The sequence below is a fragment of the Empidonax traillii genome, unplaced genomic scaffold (genome assembly GCF_003031625.1).
Source record: "Empidonax traillii isolate 1590-97213 ecotype Southwest subspecies unplaced genomic scaffold, ASM303162v1 scaffold1615:size88005, whole genome shotgun sequence".
Taxonomy (NCBI): Eukaryota; Metazoa; Chordata; class Aves; order Passeriformes; family Tyrannidae; genus Empidonax; species Empidonax traillii.
Genome location: NW_020956808.1, coordinates 31681 through 51024, shown reverse-complemented (window position 1 = coordinate 51024; position 19344 = coordinate 31681). Strand labels below are relative to the sequence as shown.

The 19344-nt window shown below is 56.3% G+C and overlaps 3 protein-coding genes across 9 annotated transcripts in view; 2 read left to right on the top strand and 1 right to left on the bottom strand.

Moving 5' to 3' along the window:
* The first annotated feature begins 144 nt into the window (after positions 1-144).
* Positions 145-10091, top strand: SLC9A3R1 (SLC9A3 regulator 1). The gene is made up of 6 exons (XM_027908108.1): positions 145-607; positions 6590-6751; positions 7527-7680; positions 8239-8279; positions 8798-8896; positions 9024-10091. The coding sequence occupies exons 1-6, from the start codon at positions 200-202 to the stop codon at positions 9186-9188; spliced, it is 1029 nt and encodes a 342-aa protein (XP_027763909.1). The 5' UTR covers positions 145-199; the 3' UTR covers positions 9189-10091.
* A 2426-nt stretch (positions 10092-12517) lies between these two features.
* On the bottom strand, positions 12518-15611 carry NAT9 (N-acetyltransferase 9 (putative)). Its single transcript, XM_027908117.1, has 6 exons — positions 15528-15611; positions 14776-14885; positions 13748-13885; positions 13475-13534; positions 13207-13301; positions 12518-13123 (listed from the first exon to the last, which is right to left on the bottom strand). Exons 1-6 carry the CDS (start codon positions 15602-15604, stop codon positions 12977-12979), a joined length of 627 nt encoding a protein of 208 aa, XP_027763918.1. The 5' UTR covers positions 15605-15611; the 3' UTR covers positions 12518-12976.
* Positions 15612-16189: 578 nt separating this feature from the next.
* The window catches only part of LOC114070599 (transmembrane protein 104), a 28846-nt gene continuing 25691 nt past the window's right edge, over positions 16190-19344 (top strand). For 6 of the 7 annotated variants that reach the window (XM_027908112.1, XM_027908110.1, XM_027908113.1 and 3 more), the window contains exons 1-2: positions 16190-16224; positions 17641-17751. In XM_027908112.1, coding sequence (XP_027763913.1) covers positions 17707-17751 — 45 coding nt within the window. In that variant the 5' untranslated portion in view covers positions 16190-16224; positions 17641-17706. Of the gene's footprint in view, positions 16225-16552; positions 16636-17635; positions 17752-19344 lie in introns of those variants that run through there. The other variant, XM_027908111.1, reaches the window with a different exon arrangement.

Below are 19344 nucleotides of genomic sequence, written 5' to 3'. Positions count from 1 at the left end.
CACCCCCAAATATTTTCATAACCACGCCCCACTGCTCTCCTTATTTGGCGGACATCTCGCCGTCCCGCTCCCCGATTGGCCACCCCGCGCCCCGCGCCCCGCCCCCGTATATAATGAGGGCGGCACGGCCCGGGCCGCGCAGTTCGCTGAGCGCGGGCGGCGGGACGGGGCGGCCACAGCTCCGCCCGCTCTCCCCGCCATGAGCAGCGGCGCGGGCCCCGCCGCCCCCCGGCTGTGCCGCCTGGAGCGCGGCCCGGACGGCTACGGCTTCCACCTGCACGGCGAGAAGGGCAAGCCCGGCCAGTTCATCCGGCTGGTGGAAGCGGGCTCGCCGGCCGAGCGCTCGGGGCTGCGGGCCGGGGACCGGCTGCTGGAGGTGGATGGCGAGAACGTGGAGCGGGAGAGCCATCAGCAGGTGGTGGAGCGGATCCGCGCCGCCGCGGGCGCCGTCAGCCTCCTCGTCGTGGACTCGACGGCCGACGAGCAGCTGTCGAAGCGGGGCGGGGCGGGTGCCGAGCCCCCGGTGGGCAGTGGGCAGGCGGCCCCCGTGCCGGTGCCGGTGCCGGCGGAGCCCACGGCGCGGGAGCCCAACGGCGGCGACCAGCGGGTAAACGGGCGGCCGGGGGTCTGGGGCTCTGAAAAGTTTCCGGGAAAGCGGGTACTGTCCAAAGAGGGGAGGTCGGACCTCCCGGGACCGGCCCCGGTCATCGCCTTTTAGCCCTGGAGCGAGCGCATCTGCCTCGGCCTCCCGCGGGCGCTGTGTCTGGTTTCGGTCTCGATTCTTTTTTTTTTGCTTTGCTTTAAACGCGGCTCCCCAGGAGCCCCGGGCCCTGCCGCACCCGGCTGCTTTGCCTTCTTTATTTTAAATTAATTTTTTTTTTTTTTTTTGCTTGATGCTCTTCTCTCTCAGCTGTGCTGGTGACGGGCGGGGGCAGACAGGCACACCGGGCTGGTTGGACCCATAACTGAGCAGCCTGTTGTGTCCTGGAGCCCTTTGGCCCGTCCTGATGCTGCAGGGCCGGTAAAACGGGGTGAGGAAAGCAACAGGGCAAGCTTTGATATGTAGGTGAGCCCAGGGCTTAGCTGAGGGTGGCTGGTGCTAACTGACCCCAAAATACAACAAAAAACCTGTGGCAGAGCGCGTTTTTGCAGGCTGTGAATGCAGGTGTTGGTGGCAGTCACTCCTGCCCTGAGCATATTCGGTCTGCTGTGGAGTGGAGATAGTGGAGCCCTTCCCAGGCTGTAGGACTCATCCTGACTGTCAGACCCCATGTCCAGATACTCAGGAATGTTGGCCTTCAGTGTGTGTGGGAGTTAACAGTTGCACAAACAAAGTGATGTAGAAAGGTGAGGAATTGAGAAATAGCTGACCTTTCCTGCCCCGAGTGGTTCCTAAGAAACGATCTGGGCAGCGGGAGATAATACTGCTTTTTATTTACCCAGCAAAGACGTGTTTGTTGTGACAACAGAGATGTGGATGGTCTTCCTGGGAAGCAGCCTCCTGGTGTCCCCAGGGTGGGGGACCTTCTGGGGAGATCTTGTGACCCATTCCCAGAGAAACTGGTGCAAAGGAGCCTTCGCTGTGTAGACACTGAGCCCCAAGCTTGGTGCCTCGCTGAGCTGTTGTCACAAAGGGCTTTGCTTAGGACCAGGTGGTTTTGAGTTGTGTCTTTGGCTGGTCCTCAGCCTTGTGCCAGCTGCCTTTTGCCCCTGGTTGGGCTGATCCACTGCAGGCACAGCTCTCATCCCTGCCTGGCTAAAGCACTGCTCCAGCACCACCTTGATGGGCTTGTTCAGGTGGGAACAGCCAGGCTCTGCCCCTGTGTTGCCCCTCTTGCTCACTGTCCCCTGTGTCATCCCATGTCCCCCTGGCTGGGCCCTGTGCCGGGCTGTGGTGCTGCCCCATGCAGGGGCAGCGTGCCTGTTCTCCTGTGTGTCACAGTGCCAGCGCTGCCTCGGGGCCAGCGAGACCGTCTGTGCTCTGCTTTCCGCTCCCAAATCTCTCCACAGGCTGGGAAGGATAAAAAGCATGTAGTTAATGCAGCTTGAGTGAGCCCCCTGCCAGGCTTGGGAGCCTGAGGACACGGGGAACAGAGCTCTGACGTGTTGTGGGGGGCTGCCTGCTCGCTGGAGACTGCTCACAGGCTTGGGGAGCGGGCTCGGGGCACAGCCCGTGCACAGTTAGTCCCGGAGAGCAGGAAGCGGGTGATGTGGGGTGACAGGGGGTGACATTACCGCAAGGCCCCAGGACAGTTTCTCAACAGGTATCAGCAGGAAATCTTGCGGCTGGGGGCAGGGCCCAGTGGAAAAGGCAAGTGGGTTTGGAGACATCTCGCCGGCCGGGCACCCACCAAGCAGGGTGGGAAGATGCCGGGCGGGATGGGAGCCAAGCCGGAACAGGCAGAAAGGGATTTCTCTCCGGCAGGCCGGGAACACACTGTCGTGCCTGTTCTCCGGACACTGCTGGCCGCCCCATCCCCCTGCAGCCCCATCCCAGCACCCTGGGTGCGTGGGATTCCTTGGGATTGCTAGGGAAGCGGGAGATTTGCACGTGTCAGAGTCCTGTTTGTTTTGTTGGGCTGGACTTGCCTTTATTTGCTTAACGAGCTTGGAGACACTTGAGAGCTGTGAGAGATGCCTGTGGCGAGTGACCGTTTAACGTCTCCCACCTTCCAGCAGAATCCATCCTCTGTCCAAACCCTGCTGGATCTTGCATGACTGGGACCCCCCTGAGCTAGGGGGCTCATTCTTCCCCCCAGCTCCAAGTGCTGGGCATGGGCTGAGGAGATTTTGAGAGGCTCATCATGGGCTTCCTTTTCATTCCTTTAAAACCTTAGGCGTGCAAATCCCCCTGGTGCTGGGATGGAGGTTTTGAGCCTCCCTGGGGAGCTGATCCATGCACCCCTGTCTGTGGTGCTGAGCCAGCACCAGTAATAGTTTTACACCCCTGAGGCCAACCCCGCTTCCTGAGGCCCTGTGCTGTGTGTGTGTCCCCAGTGAGAGCTGTTACAGTTCACCCCCCCTCCTTGTGTTTCCGGAGGCTTCAACTGCTCATGAGCATCTTGAGAAAGTTTCATGCAAACCACATGGTGTTCACAGGGCAGCACAAGGTGTTGCCAGCCCAGCACCCTGGCATGGGCTGGGGCTGCTTGTACCAGGGCAGGGTGTTTCCTACCAGCCCCGGGCCTCCTTCTTGCAGATTTAGTGCTAAATTAGAGCCCTCTCTGCCAACAAGGCTCATCCCTCCTTTTAAAATCTGGGTGAGCCTCCCAGGGCTGGGTTTTGGGGTGTAACGGGGAGCGTTTCCCCCCTCATTGAGAGCATTGCACTGGGAGGTAGCTGATGTTTAATTAGGAAATGAATTAAATTTCCTCTCAAGGCAGCTGCATGAAAAGCAGCTCCAGTCAAACAGGACGTGACAGGGATGCTGCGAGGAGGCTGCTTTGCATCCCCTTTGTATGAAGCCCGAATGTGTGCGCCAGATTTCGGGACCCGTGTGAATTTGCTGGCCCAGGCGTCCTCGAGCTGTCGTGTTTCTCTTTGAGTAGTTGGGAATGCTGCTGCCGACGATGGGCTTGATGCTGCTTGTAGGGCTGTGGGGAATTTCCTGGGGCTTGAGGCTTCAAAAAATTGTCCTGAAATTGCTGTTGCAGGGCTGGGAGGTGGGGAGCGGGCCCTGATACCTGTTCAGTGGGGGTTCCTGCGATCCTGGGATTGCTGGTCCTGCCAGGTGGCTGCTGGTGCTGCGGAGGGATGGTCCAGCAGCTCCTGGAGGGAGAAGCATATGCCCCAAATCCTGTTCCAGGATAGGAATAGGAATGCATTGCTACAAAGCTCCCCATCTCAAGCGGGTGTCTCTGCAGACAGATGTCCCTCTGCCACCCCTCGGTGTAGAGGAGAGGGGTGGCACGGGATGCCCGTGCAGGGGGCTGAGTCCGGCTTCCCCCCCGCCTCCCTCCCGCTGGAGGTTGTAATTGCTCCTAAGGAGGCTCTGCTGGCTAATCCGTGTCCCAGCGCGGCAGGAGGGCTGCTGGCCTTGGAGGAGAGGATGCAGCAGCTTAGAGAAATTAGGGGCATTTCCGCTGTCCTGCTGCCCAGCTCCGTAGCTACGGGGCTTCTCTGCATCCCGGGTGTTGACCCCAAACCCTCTCTCCTCGGGTTGCTCAGCCCGAGGGGGACTTTGGGGCTGGAAGGATGACCTACCATGGGGTGTTCGACCCGTGGATGGGCAGGATACAGCTGCTGGAGGATCGGATGCATTTGTTTTCCTCTCCGAGAGGCAGAATGGTGGCTGCCCACGGGGTTTCTGCTGGCACTGGGCATTTGGGGAGGGCACAGGCAGCCTGGCACGCTGGGCTGGAGGAGCTGCCAGCCGCTGGTGGGGGGATGCTGGGAGGCCGGGTCACAGCCCGGCCGGGCTGCCCTCACACCAAGTGCTCCTGCCTTGGCCAGCTGCCTTTGAGGGATCAGTGCCTCCCTCTGCCATGACCTGTCCCCTTGTCCTGAAGCATCTGTCCACCCTGCAGGGCTTCCCACCCCCTCCCAACCCCCCAAAATTCATGGCAGCAATGCCTCAGGGAGCCCAGGCTGCCAGGGCTTTGTTGGTATGGGTGGGAGCGAAGTCCTCCCTCCTCCTCCTCTCCCGGGAGCGCTGCCAGCACCGCTTGCCGGGTGCTCCCTCCGTCTTTGTCCCGAGCTATCGGCGTGGAGCAACCCCACGGTGCTGCCAAGGGCACCGGGGGCGTGGGTGCTCCGGAGCCTGACCCCCCTGCTCGAGGTCAGGCCAGGGCAGGGCCCCGGGGAGGTGCTGCCTTCCTCCAGGCTCCACCAGGCTCTTGCCTTTTGTCCTTATTTTGGGTATTGTCTGTCCCTGTCCTTGCTTGGAATTGCTGCCTGGGTGGAGGATGCTGTTGCACCCTGTGAACCTGCTGCCACCCAGGGAAGGGGGGGACCAAAGGGCGGCCAGGGCGAAGTCGAGGGTCACAATCCTCCACCCAGCTGGGGAATCCACAGCTGGGCTGTTGCCCTGGGCATTGTCTGTGGAGCTGAGCCAGCTGGGGAGCAGGTCCTGCATACCAGCGCTGAGGCATCCCAGGATCACCTTCGCTCCTGGCAGACACGCTGGGTGCTGCCTGCACCACCCTCCCCGGGGCATTGGCAAGTGGTGCTGGGGTGGTAGCTGGCCTTGACCATGGAAGAGGGCATTGTGCAAGATGATGAGGCTTTATCAGGGCTTTATCACAGCATTTGCCTCAGCAATTGCAAATGTGTCACCCCAGCACGTGTGGGACCCTGTGCCACTTCAGTGCTCTCAGATACGGGGTGTCAGCACTCCAGGACCCAGGTTTTCCTGGCTGGGGGCAAAGGGAATTTCATGGCAAGGAAGCAGGTGTGCTGTGCAGGGCGCAAAGAGCAGCACGGTGCAGGTGTGGGAGGGGAAATTCCTGCTGTGCCTCTTTCCAGTGATGTTACGGGTACCAAAGGAGAATAAATTATCTCCGAAGAAAGATTAAACACAAAACCTCTTGGCGAGGAATATTCCAGCAGTTTGAACAAAGCTTGCCCTCTGGGAGGGCCCAACCAAAGCCCAGGGCCTGGTGGTCAAGGTGGGATCAAACCATTTGATCTGTAAATGTGGGGAAGTGGTCTTGGGTGCTGGGGTCGGAGCAGTTCTGACAGTGCCACGTGCAGGTGGCTGGTCTGTGTCGCCTGGTTCTTCTGATGCTTCCCAGGCATCCCGCTCCCCACTGGGCGAGGAAAGGCAGTTCCTGTGTGCCAGGCTCCTGGGGGTGCTTCTGCTGCTGCTCACAGGGTGGGGAGCTTTAAGGGCTCTCTGTGGGTGGGGTACATGTGGCTGCCCCTGTGGGGTTCCCCGGCGCCAGGTGCTGGTGGATCCGCAGGTCAAGGTGAAACCAGGTGCAGATGAGCTGGGTGTTGCCTCCTGGAGAGCTGAACATCCCATGTCGCGCCGCCCCGGCGGAGCTGGTTTCTGTTTTGCAATCCCGGAGGGGTCATGCCGGGGCATGGAGACACCTCGGCATCGCGGCTGCTCCAGCTGGATCCCAGCTGCCTGTCCAAGCCCTGTGTGCCCCCTCCCTGCTGGCAGTGGCTCTAGGGTGGGGGATCCCACTGGTCTCATGGGTGGGTTTGCCGTGGAGAGAGGCTGCAGCTGGCAAGGGGGTGATGGAACAGACCTGCTCTGGTGGTTGAGACCTCTCTGGTAGCCAAAGCTTCCCGAGTGGGATGGGGTGGAGTGGGGGTACTTCCCAGCAACCTGGGCTGTGTTTCCTCCTCCACCTTCATGGCGGTTGCAATCCTGACCACAAAAGGAAGAGCGTGGTCTGGGGACACACATAATAACATGTTTCTTCAACGTTTCGCTGCAATTAGTGTGCCCTGCACCTAATTAATTAATTAGCACCTGGGATCACGGGGTGTTTGGCACGCTGCTTCCCAGCTCGAGGTGTCAGTGGCTGCAGGTGGCCACTCGAGGATGGTATCCCTGGGAGATGTCGGGGGGTCCTGGTGCTTTCCCTGAGTGTTGGGGGAGGTCTGAGAGCAGTTTACCCACAGGCTGTCCCCATTGCAGGGGGAGCTACGACCTCGACTGTGCCACATGAAGAAGGGCCCCGATGGCTACGGCTTCAACCTGCACAGTGACAAGAGCCGCCCGGGGCAGTACGTGCGCGCCGTTGACCCCAACTCGCCAGCCGAGGCGGCAGGGCTGGCCCCCCAGGACCGCATCATCGAGGTATGCTGGGGTGGGCAGGGATCTGGGGAGGTCTCCCGAAAAATCCTTGGTGCTCCCTCGCATCCTGGGGGCCAGGAGGGAGCTGCCCTTTGCCGGGAAGGCGTGTGGTGTCCCTGGTGCTGGTGGTGACTCACAGTGCAGACACCCAACCTGCACCAGCCTGCCGGTCCCCACCCAGGGGTGCAGCACCGTGGAGGGCTGGAGTGAGCACTAATTAGCTGGCTGTGGGTTAATTAGCAGTAGCACTGTCCTTGGGATGCCCCTGGGGTGTGGCAGGCGAGGGACAAGGTGCATGATGGCCCTAAGTTCTGCAGCCAGGCATGACCATGGTGGGGATGGGCACAGGGTCTGTGCCAGATGGGATGATGACCCATGAGGGCAAGGACCAACCGAGCCCCAACCCCGCTGCTCACCAGGGCGTGGGGCTGCTGCCTCTTTTGGGTTGAAGTTTTGGGGTCTCTGGGGGCCATGAGGGCTTTGTTTCTTGCCCGTGCTGCTCATCTCCTGTGCCGGCCCCGGGTCTGTGCCCTGCCAGGCACTCCCTGCCAACTTTGCCCGTTGGATCCCGTGCTAATCACTCAGAGGAAAATCTGCTTTTAATGAGGTTTTCCTGCCTGCACCACTAATCCCTGCGAGGCTGTGAATGCCTGCAGGGGCTGTGGGGTGGCTGTGCTGGGGTTGTGACCAGTACCAAGGCAGTACCTGGCCCCTCTGCGGAGCTCCCAAGGGAGGGATGTGCCCTGGCTCCAGGGGTGATGTGGTGCCTTGCCTGCAGGTGAATGGTGTGTGCATGGAGGGCAAGCAGCACAGTGATGTGGTGGCCGCCATCAAGGCAAGTGGTGATGAGACCAGGCTGCTGGTGGTGGATGTCCTCACGGATGAGTTCTTCAAGAAGTGCAAGGTGGTGCCCTCGGAGCAGCACCTGACAGGTGGGCCGAGGGCTGTGCTGTGGGTAGGGGAGGTTGTGTCATCTCTGTCAGCTTTGTGTCACCTTGGCACCAACCCTGGGGTGCTGGGGTACTCCCTGAGCCCTGGGAGGTGGAGGTTTATCACCCTGGAGCCAAGCAGAGTCACGTGGCTTTGGTGTCTCCCCGCATGTCTGGGGGCCCCATGGTGGGGCTGACCTGGGCAGCTTTATGGCCCTGGGTTGCACTTTGTCAGGGTTTATGGCTTGGGGAGTGAAGAGGCATCAGCTGCCCTTCGATCTGCTCCAGGGCCCCCTCCCTGCTGTCACAGTGGTCCCCAGGAGGATGGGGAGGGGTTCTCACTGGGCTCCACATCACTGCTGCCATCGTGGGGGATGTCCCTGGCAGCATCTCCCTGTGCTGTGGGGTTGGCTGCAGGGGCTGGTTAGAAAACTCAGGACCTGGCCAGGCCCTGGGCAGTGTTGTGTGAGCACTGGCCACGTGCAGCCTTTGCTTGCCCCACACTGGTGAGAGGACAAAGCAAACACATCCTCATTTGGTGCCCATGTCCTTGTCCCACAGGTCCCTTGCCAGAACCAGTTGCCAACGGTGATATAGAGAAGGTAAGAGCCTCGTCTTGCTTCTAACCCCATCCAGGCAGGGACCCTCCTGTTCAGGTGTCCCCATGGGTAGATGATGCCACCAGGGACTGCAGTGCTCCCAGGCTGCCGCACAAGAGCTGGTGCCACTGGGAAGAGGACTGGGAACCGGTGTACCCCAGGAAGGGGGTTGCTTGTGATGCTGAGTGTCATGGAGATGGCTGCAATGCCTGTGCCCCCTCTCTTTTTGCCTCCTGATGCTCCAGGGCTAGAAGCCCTTGTGGTGCTGCAGGGAAGTAGCATCCAGCCCTGCAGCCACCCTCCTCCTCCTGCTCCCGCTAAAGCCAGGGCAGCCGAGCTGGGGTTTAATCCTTCCCCGCCCCAGATGGGCAGTGCTGGAGGTATTTACGTGCCTGGAGCTTGCAGGGGATTATGTGTGGCAAAGGACAGATTTCGTGGACCCCTGGGTGGGACTTGCAACTCCAGGGGCTGTTCTCAAGCCACAGGAACTGGAGCTCTCATTCCTTCCCTGTTTCCCTCAGGAAAACAGCGGAGAGCCACAGTCCAACTCGGTGTCTGAGAGCCCTTCCAGTCCTGCACCTCTGGCCGTGTCCCCCAACTCCAGCGAGACCCACAGCGAGGTAGGGCTGGGAATGCTGGGGGGAGGCAGTGGCTGGGAGGTGAGACCTGGGATGAGCCCCCACTGTGGGGCTGTCCTGAGGGGGGACATGGTAGGGCTGACACAGCCTCTCGCCCCCCCTCCCCCAGCCCCACACGCAGGAAGGTGACAAGCGCCACTCAGCATCCGGCTCCCTCCTGGACCTCGACATCCCGCTGGCCGTGGCCAAGGAGCGGGCGCACCAGAAGCGCACCAGCAAGAGGGCACCCCAGATGGACTGGAGCAAGAAAAACGAACTGTTCAGCAACCTGTGAAGGTCCCTGGGGCGGGGTGAGGGTCTGCTGGCCCCCCCCCAGCCTTGCATCCACCTCTCCTGCACCCCCCTTCTCCCTGCCACGGGCTCCTGGCAGGGATGTGGGGCTGCTCCCCATCATCCTGACCTGAGTGCTGGGGCTCGGTGACCAGTGAGCGTCCCTGCAGAGGGATGTTTGGGCTAGAGAGAGACAGGGGTGCTGGGCGGGCCTCCTTCCCAAGAGCCCATGCCCAGCATGCTCCTCCAGCCCTGCCTCGAAGCCCTGCACACCCCGGTAGGCACAAGCAGGGGTATGGGAGGGATCAAGGATTTGGGGTGGCCTGATGCCCAGTTCTGATCCCTGCTGTTCCCTGGTTCTTCCCCCACCCCAAACCCTATCTCCATTTGAGCCACCCCCCAAATTTCCCTTTAACTGCAAAACCTGAGGCTTTTAGTGACTCTTGCCAAACCCCACCTGCCCAGCCACTGACCACAGCCGGGGTGTTTGACCCCTGCCTGGCAAGCTCCGTCCACAATGACCCTGTCCCTTTGCCTCTTCTGCTGCAAGGAGGGACACGGGTGCCCAGCACAGTGAGGAGACCCCAGCACCCGCCCTGCCCCTGAGGCAATTTTGGGAGAGGAGAGGGTGTCCGGAGCCAGCACAGCAAGCAATAATAGTCTCCTTTACTCCTGCACACTCCCGGAGACAGAGCCGATCAGGGTTTGAATCCGACACTGTGTAATTTAAAGGCTTCTCATAGACTTTTTTCTTTTTTTTTCCAATCACACCATTTTTTTTTTTTTAACTGTATTTTGTGGAAATTCTTCCTGTGGATGTTTTGTTTCTGTGTGCTGCAATCAGGTGTTGTCGTACTGTTGAGCTCAAGAGAAATTCTGTTTACTGGAATAAACCTTCCTGACTTCACATCTCTGTTTTAAGGCTAAATCCTTCCAGACCTCGTGGGAGTGCAGGGGCTAGCTGTGCCCAGGGGCTGGGAAAAGAGGCAGGTAATGTGGGAGCCACTGGGCCTGGTTTGGGTGCCCCTCAGCAGCTGGTGAGGCCAGGATGGGGGGTCGGGGAGGCACCGGCTGGTCCCAGTGGGGGTTAATGCCTCGGGGTGATTAAAGGGCTCTAATCCCCTGGGGAGTGCAGGGGGGTGAGGGCAGTGATGCAAAGCTCTAATCCAGGTCTGCCAACCAGGCTGGAGAGCAGCAGCTCTGCTGGGGGCAGCTCCAATCTGCCCCCAGCCCTCCTGGGGGTTTTTAGGGTGAGCCTGGGTTGCACCTGGGTTGGGAGAAAGCAGGGGCGTTCATTTGGGAAAGGGCTGCTTGTCCTTCTAAATGGATGGATCTAGCCCTGGCTGGCTCAGCAGGGCCAGGCTGGTGGCACTATAGCTGCACTGGGCACAGGGAAGGGCTGAGGCCAGCCCCTCCCCATTTCCTCCTCTTCTGCACACTCTTGTTTTGTGTTCCAAACTTCCAGACAAGCTCCTCTACCTGAGCTGATGAGTGGTCACAAAGGTCTTGCACCTCAAATGACAACCAAGTGACAAAGTGTCACCTCATTTCCAGGGAAATGTGCAGGCTGTCACTTCGCCCTGGAAGCTGGGGGAGACTATTCCAACAAGCCTCATTCTCCAAAGGTGTCCTCTGAACATAAGTGAGCCCCTGTCTCCTCTTTTTCCTACTCTCACCCCTCGGGGAGCAAGCAGGACATCCCAGTCTGGCTGGGGCCACCCTTGCAGGGCAGGACTGGGGGCATCCAGTGGGTCCCAGGAGCATCTTTTGCCTCCTGGCCTGGTCGGAGCAGCCGGGGACTGGTTCTCTGTGGGAACACTGGTTGAGCCTTGCTGGGACTGCCCCAGCCTGGGGGAGGGCTGAGCTCCGGGACAGACCCAACTTTGTTTTGGGTTGCCAGGCAAAGGCTTTTCCCAGCCCCTGTGGAGGCGGGAGAGCGCTGGCGTTGCCGGGGGACCGGGGATGCCAAGCTGGGCACTCACTGGCTCCGGAGCAACTGGCTGGGCATGGGGAGCTGTGACAGGATATCACTGCCCCTTTTCCCTGGCACCAGAGGTTAAGTTATTTTTCCCACCTTGGTCAGTTTTTAGCGGAGCAAATCCCAGCTCAGCTCCATCCCTCCTCCCAGTTTGGCCTGACTCCTCTGGCACGGGGATGAAACACTCCACAGAAGGAGCACAGAGCCAGCAGTTTGCCCAGCAGGTTCTGCAAATCTTGTTCTGGAGGACAGAATCCATTCCTGCCTGCAGCAGGTGACAAAGAGCAGGAGGATTAGTAGCCCTTGTCATGGTAATCCCAGCGGGAAGTAGAGCTGCTCTTCACTTTATTACCACACAAAGCTTTCCCTATAACTAAATCCACGCTAAATACTTGTTGTTTAAAATACCATGATACACTGTTCCCACGCTTGGCTTTAATATTAGTCACAGGAATCATGTATTTTAATTAACTAAAATTGGAAAACTAAAACCTCCCCAGGCCCTAAAAATAAAAGGCACAGCAACACTAAAAATTCCACAGACTGCCAATCTCCAATATAAACATCCCCGGGCGAATCTGAAAGTTACTACCTGATCCTGCGTCACTGGAACAGATAATTTCTGGTCTAGGATTAGCCATTACGGCTGCTATTACAGTGGGAAAACACACAGGAGTGAGTTATCCTCCTTACCTTCTGTCCTCTCCTCTTAGCAAGCCTCCCTGCTGTGGAGAGCATGTGTGGGGCAGGAGAGGTCAGGCTGAGTAACTGCACAGGTAAGTCTGCGCAGTGAGAGTCAGACAACTGCCTCTTCTTCATCCACAGATCTCAGATCTACTGCTGCTCAGGCTGGTTAACTCCTACCTAAATATAACTGCCCCTCAGTCACAGATATTCTTCCCCCCCTTCATCTTGGAGGAGCAGCAAACGGAGCCTCCGGGCTCAGCAGAGCAATTCCTGAGCTGCTGGAAGAAGGGAGATGTCTCCTCTCAGTGTGTTCTCTTCCTCCTTGTTCCCACCAAAGCAGCCAGGGAAAATGAAGCGCTATATCCCTTCAGTGCTGGCCTGAGGTTTCCAGATCTGGAGCACGACCCTGAAGCTCCAGGGGGTTTGTCTCAGCAGCCTCCTGCAGCTCCCTGCCCCTCCCTTGCACAGCTGCCATGGCGGGGCTCAGCTCTAGTCTTGATCAGCCAATATCAACAATTGTCATCACATTAACTTGCCCTTTGGCTGTGCTCACCCACGCCAGGGCCTCTCCCTGCCAGGACCCAGCAGTGCCCCCCTGCAACGCACCAGACCCTGGAAGACTGGGTTCAGAGAGTCTCTGTTGTCTGTTACAAACCCTAACCACACTCTGAGCAGCCAAAGCAAGCAGCTGAGCCCCACGCTGCGCTCAGGCACCTCAGAGCCTTGCCATTTTTTTTTTTATTCAAGAGTAAACAAACTGAGCTGCCAGCGCATGAGACCATGTCTGCCGAACTGATGAGCCCTGCTCCAAGGGCAGTGGGAGAAGTTACTGCTTGTACAGAAATTGGTGGCACCAGGAAACAACTGCTGGTGATTTTAGGCTCTGCTGGAACAGCATGTGAAGGTTATAGTCATTCCTAGCCAAACCTGTGAATTAGTGGCTGTTCTCCAGGTCCAAACTTCAGGCAGTAATCCTGGCTGGCACGGCAAAGTGCAAAGTTGACAAGATGACAAAGTAACAGAAAACAGTCAAGTGCAGTGTTGGCTCAGCGGTGTCCTCCACACCCAGACCTTGCAACAGCGTCCAACTCCTCCCTGGAAACCCAGCCCGTGTCTGGATGTGTCTGTCAGGTCTCCAGCACCCCAACTGGCCGCTTCAGCTCAGCATAGCTCTTCTCCTCCACGTGGTTTGTCTGCTCCAGGAGCCATCGCCTCTCCTGGTCACTGACATCCAGCTTCAGCGTCACCTCCTGGAAAACGCTGTTCACAGCAACCTGCATCACACAGAGGGAAAGCAGCTCAGTCCCAGTCACAGGGGAAACATGTTCTCTGGGTAGAAGATGGGCTGTTACTGCACCTCCTTAAAGTGAAGCTTTTTGAACATGCAGATACTGGCTTCGTTTTCCTGACCAATCTTAGCCTCAAATTTGGTGATGCCCAGGCTTCTCACTCCTGCAAAAAGGAATCAGAGAGAGAAGCATTTCTATTACCTGCTCAGCTGTCACATCTGTAAAAGCACAGGACTCCAATCTTGGGGCAGATGCATCCCTTGTTACCAAGTCTGAATCACTGGGATTATGTCTTTCTGGATCACAGGCTGTTCCCATGCATCGAGCCACCCTTACCATAGGCCATCATCAGCAGAGTTGCCTCCTTGCCAAACCCTCGGCCTCGGTAGCAGGGCTCTGAAAGAGACAGTCACAGAGTCAGCATCCACTTCTGGGAAACAAATCAGCCGCACCAGACACTTTTCAGAAGAGACTGTGACCTGCACCAACAAAGGTCTCATCAGGGCTGAACAGCCACGGTAAAGCACGAGAATAAAAATCTGCCGTATGTAACATCTGTCTGCAGCTGCCTTTAGCAGATGGAAACAAAGCTATGAAGCAGAACTTGACCTGCAATCATAATTTCAACCTCTCCCAGGGTCGGATCCTCGGCGTTGGTGAGGAAGAGGTTCACATCCCCCACCATGCAGGACTCCTCCTCCGCCTGCCCCGGCCACCGCGCCGCATCCAGCACGATGAAGGTGCACTCTGGGGAAGACAAGAAAGAGGCAGCATTCTCAGGGCATGCTGAGAATGATCCCCAGATTACTGAAGAATGAACCTAAAGGCAGGTAATAGTCAGAGGAATAACAGTTTCCACACATTAACAGCAAGGAAGAGCTAATAATTGGGTTTCCCACACCAAGTGTGCCTGCTCCCAACCATAGAAATGTAAGAAATATTTGGAAAAACCCGTTGTGAGGGTGACAAAGACATCAAGACTAGAAACAGCATGTTTAAGGAGCATGAAAACGTCCATCCCAAGTCTGAGGTCTTGTCTTACTCAGCAGCAAGTTTGGGCAAAGAATTGTTTGGTGCACAAAAGGCTGAGACCCAGTGATTCATCTGGTCCATGTTATTACTGCTTTGAGTAAGGCTTTTAATGCTTTGAGTAAGACAAATGCTCCAGACCGGGGTCTTTGCCAGCTTCAGTATTTTCCAGCTCACTATATTTCCACCAGGTTTTTATGGGCAGTGATTTGTTACCTGTAGGAGAGTCAGGGAACCAATTCAGTTGCTTCAACTAGATGATTATAACAATCACTGGATTTCTCAAGGAAAAACACAACCTGTTTCCACTTTTTTATAATGATCAGACCTGGGGAGTGCTGGCAGGATCAGCACATAATGCTGTGGGAAGTAATCCACTGTAATCTTTAAAAAACTGCAGAAAAAGGACACCAACAGCCCTGGACATCCTCTAGTTCCCTGACATGTTTTAATTATAACAGAAAGCCAGTTCAAAGCTGCTGTTGTAGAGGGTCTCACATCCCCTCTGGTTTGCCGGAGACTCCCAGCTCACTGTGGGTCTTTCCCAGGATGTAAAAGGACCTGCCCACCACTCCCACCCTCCCGTAGGGAACATTTCAGATGCTCACTGTCGGCGTCCTCCCTCCAGCTGCGCTGCATCTCATACTCCTGCTCCAGGCTCAGGGGCTCCGAGGCCGTCAGGCGCTGCAGCTCCTCCGACTGCATCCACTCGTGGTACCTGGCAAGGGACCCAGAGCCACGTCACCGCCCCAGCTGCAGCACTGCAGGTGGATCCCCACCGGCCACCCGAGGATCAGGGCATAAACCAGCTCTGGAAACATCAGCCTGGCCTTTGTGGCGGCTTCAAAGCGTCCACAACCTTCTCTCCCTTTTCTAACACAGGAATCAGAACCCTCTGTGGAAATTTAGTGTTTGTCTGAAGTTTGGAGGCTTCGCCTGGAGCACTTCATCCCGAGTGAGATGATCCGGCAGCTCCTGGACATTGACAAAATCACCAATAATGGCTCTTTTGAGGCTGCAGCTGTCCAGGCCAGCACTTCAGAAACCTACACACCTAATGTATCAAACATCCACACATTGATGTTTTGGGGTTTTTTTTTTTTGCTCTTACACTGTCAGTAGAGAAAGAACAGGAGAACCGCTGGTGTTCACTCACTCACAGGCAGGTATTTCCCCTTTCCACGGGTATACCCAGTGGCACAGATGAAGTTCTCCCTTCCAGGAGACCCGGTACGGGCACGGAGGGCACACTCCCTGCCTTCCCGGGAGTGATTCGCAGGGGGAAGAGGCCCTCTCTGACCACCACACTCGCTTCAGAGAGAGAAGTGAAATCAGAAAGAGCAGGACACGAGCCACGTACCGGGGCACGTGTGCGGCCGTGTAGGGCACCAACGCCACCTTCCTCCCTCGCAGCACCGTGTCCTGGTTAATCTTCATGGCCCCGGCACCCCACCCCGCTGTCCGGAGAGGCCGAGGGACGGAGCAGCGCTGCCGGAGCCCTTGGGGAGCGCAGGTCACGCCGATCCTCCCACACCAGGGAGCCCGAGGGGTCCCCGGTCCGGGGATGCTCCGGGACCGCCGCCCGCGGGTCACGTGCACTGCAGCACCACCCCCCCGCGCATGCGCGGGGCCAACACAAAAATGTGTTACATCATCACCCCTCCTCATCACACCCAACCCGGGCTCCGCCCCCTTTTGGCCCCTCCTCTGCCCTGCCCTTCCCCGCCCCTCCCCACGGCCCAATGGCTATTGTGGTCTTTTTCCCTGTCCCGCTTCCGCCCCGTTCTGGCCCCGCCCTTTTCCATCCCAACCGCGCCCCTTTTAGCCCACCCCAAGCAAGCCCCGCCCCGTCATCTCCACGACCCCGCCCTTTTCTGGTCGCGCCCCCGCCTCTTCCCCGGCCCCGCCCCCTTCCAGCCAGCCAATCGCGGTCCGGTGCTTTCCTCTCCGCCCCGCCCCCCGCCAGCCAGCCGGTCACGTGCGCGGAAGGTTCCGCGCGTGCGCCGTCAATGCCTCCCGCGCGGCGGGGGCGGGGCCGCCGGCACGAGCCGCTGCCGGTGAGGGAGCGGGGGAGAGCGGGGGGAACCGCGGGGAGACGGGACCAGAGCGGGGCTGAGGGGACACACTGTGCGGGCCGGGGCTGGAGGGGTGCCCTGCCGGCGGGGAGAGGCCTGGGGTGGAGGGTCCCGTGCGGGGCGGGGGTGCAGCGGGCGGGGGAGGAGGCCGCGGGGTGTGGGGGCTCTGTGTGGTCTCTGTGGGGCGGGGGGGTTCTCCCGGGCAGGGCGGTGTGGGCGAGCGGCGTTCCGGCTGTGGGACAGGGCCGGGGGGCTCTGGAGGCCTCGGGGGGTCGCGGGCCCTGCGGTCAGTCCCCCCGGGCTGGGTGAGGGCCGTGCCCGGGCTGTCTGTCCGCACACCCCTGCTCTTGCTGCTCGCTCTCTGGCTGCCAAGCTCGGCTGCTGCGTTTTGAGCCCAGCTCTGTCATAAAAGATGGTGTTTGGCCTCTTCTCCTGAGGCTGGTCCAGTTATGACCACGCTGAGCTGTGCTGCCAGAGTGGTTTCTGTCATCCAGCGTGTGTGTGCCAGCTTACAACTGTTTGTTTTTTTAGTGGTGCTCTTACCTTTTGAAGCTCGTGCTGATGATTTGTCCCAGTTTGTGTGGCTGAGTAGGAGCACATGTAGAAGTATGAAGCCCTTAAACAATTCTGCTATGGCTAGTTACTGACACTGAAACCTTTCAGGAGGCTTTGGTTCTCCCCTCTACCTTTTTTATATCACAGTTTATTTTCAATAAAATAAAGAGGGGCAATGTCTGCCTAAAGTATAGATCTAAAACTGCTAAAAACTGCTTAATGTCCCGCAACAGCACTTTCCTTATATTTCTTTAATGTTTTCATCAACCCGAATTGTCACGTGAACCAGCATAAGCTGGGGGAACTGTGACATTGAAACTATTCCACTTTCTTCTCTTTCCCCAAATACTTCTGCTTTGGAAACCTTGGCAGGTGAAAAACATCTTGGTGTTTCTTTAATAGGTGCAGTGTTTTAATTTGTCTGCTCATTTCTGTACTTGATTTATGAGGAGAGACTGTAGGCTGGTTTTGGCTTCTTGATTTACAGCAGGCACGTGCTTGAAAAGACTAGTAACTGCATGAGAAGCAGCAGTGTGAGCTCATCCCCAAGGCAGTCATTCTTCCTCTTGAGGTTTTAGTGTATGGAAGAGCCCCTCTGGCTGTTTGGGGAAGGTGAAGTTTGGTCATCACGTGCTGTGAAAGGGCAGGGCCTTTTGGTTGCTTTTAAACTGGCTTAACAGGTATGAAAACTCCTCGAAAGTGGTGCTGGTGAGGGGGGTCTGTCCGAAGGGCAAGGTCCTGCTGACGTCTATTAAAGTGCCAGAAGACTGATGTACAAAAGCTGACTGGTGAGTTCCTCATCTTTCCAGCAAAAAATAACACAGTTTTCTCGTGTTTCCCCAGGTTAAAGGGAAGAGGAGTTGAAAATACCCTCCTGGCTGTGCTCTGGGCCTCCCCTCCATCTCCAGCATGGCAGGAGGCATCACTGACACTGGAGAGCTTTACTCTCCCTATGTGAGTTCTGCTGCTTGTGGGTTTGCTCACAAGTTGGTTTTTTAATTTCAAAATACTCTTCCCTCACTATTGTGTTTTCAGTTCCCACTTCCCCATGGGCTCAGGAGATGATGGAGGTCAAAGGGTAGTTAAAAATGCTTAGTGTTTGTAGTTACTGGGGTTTTTTTTATATCAGAGATTACTAAAGTATAGATTAAAAAGTCCTTAATGTCCCACACCAGCTCTTCCATCCTTTTTATCCCCTTTTCTTATATTTCATTACTGTTTTCCTCAACCCACAGTGTCACGTGAAGCAGCATAAATGGGGGGAACTGTGACATTGCAACTATGCCACTTTCTTCTCTTTTGTTACTTTATATAAGCTTTCCCCTGAATTTCTCAAAGTTTACTTAATTGCAGCTGTTGCTGTAATTTGTTTTAAACCACTTCACTTAAAATTAGCAGTCAGGAAGTTTCCTTCCCATAATGTGGTGGCTGGTGCAACTCCAGAGCCAATTACTGCTTTCCTATATTACTGGAAATACTGGTTTTCATAGCCACAAGTCTTCATAAAATGTCAGCTTTTAAAAACAGAGCTTTGCAAACATGTTTTGTTATTTTTTTTTTCTGAAGTGAACTCACTAGATACAGAAATCTGTATCTATGAAATCTGTGTGTTGGCTTTTAAATGCTTTAAAATTTTCATCCCTGTGTTAAGGATTGAATTTAGGAGAATGAGATATTTGGCTGTAGAAATAGGGCACAGCTGAGAAAATGGGGAACTGAGACAGTAACTGGGACGTCTGGACCCTTAAGGATTAGTGTCACCTGCTCTTATGTTGTTAAGTTGGTGTTGCATGAATTTCCTGGAGTAATCTCAAAGGCTGTGACTCTCCTCTTTCCCTGAAGATGTCTGACAAGACTGAACTCATGGGCATCATCCTTGTCTCTGTCTGCTTGACCAAAGTTAAGGAAAATCATCATTCTGGGAGGTTCAGCACAAGATGAATTTGCTGTGCTTATGCCAGTGAGGTGCTTGCAGGGTCTCTGGGGAATAATTCTCCCAATTATAATTGCTCCACACCCACAAAAGTGTGCTCAGACACACTTCTTTACTGGCTCTCCTCTGGAGAGATTCCGACCTATATTAAAATAAAAACCCCAAAGCCCAACAACTTTGTGGCAGTTTTTGATCTTGAATTCAGCTAAATGCATAGCCTGGGGGTCCTGTCCGGGTGCAGGATTCTCTTTTGTCCCTGTGCAGTAAAAAAGCTCGTTGCCAGAGAAGATAAAATCCTTTCCCTTCAGGAAGTAAAATCCCTTCTTCAGAAGGTGCTCAGCTGCTTACTGGTAAAATGTCAAGTAGGCTTTGAATTAGAATTCTTTCTGGATATTTCCTTCTTGACTAAGAATAAAGAAGAACAAGCACTTCTGAAAGGTAACTCAGGTGCACAGTCATAACTGCTTGGGTTCAGGTCAGAAAAACAAGGAGAGACTCCAGCCCACAGCAGAGACCTTCGGGTAGAAGGCAGTGATTTCAAAACAAACAAATAAAAAGCTCATGTGCTTTCTAACTTTAAAAGTTAAAATAGAAAAAAATTTTTTAAAAATAAT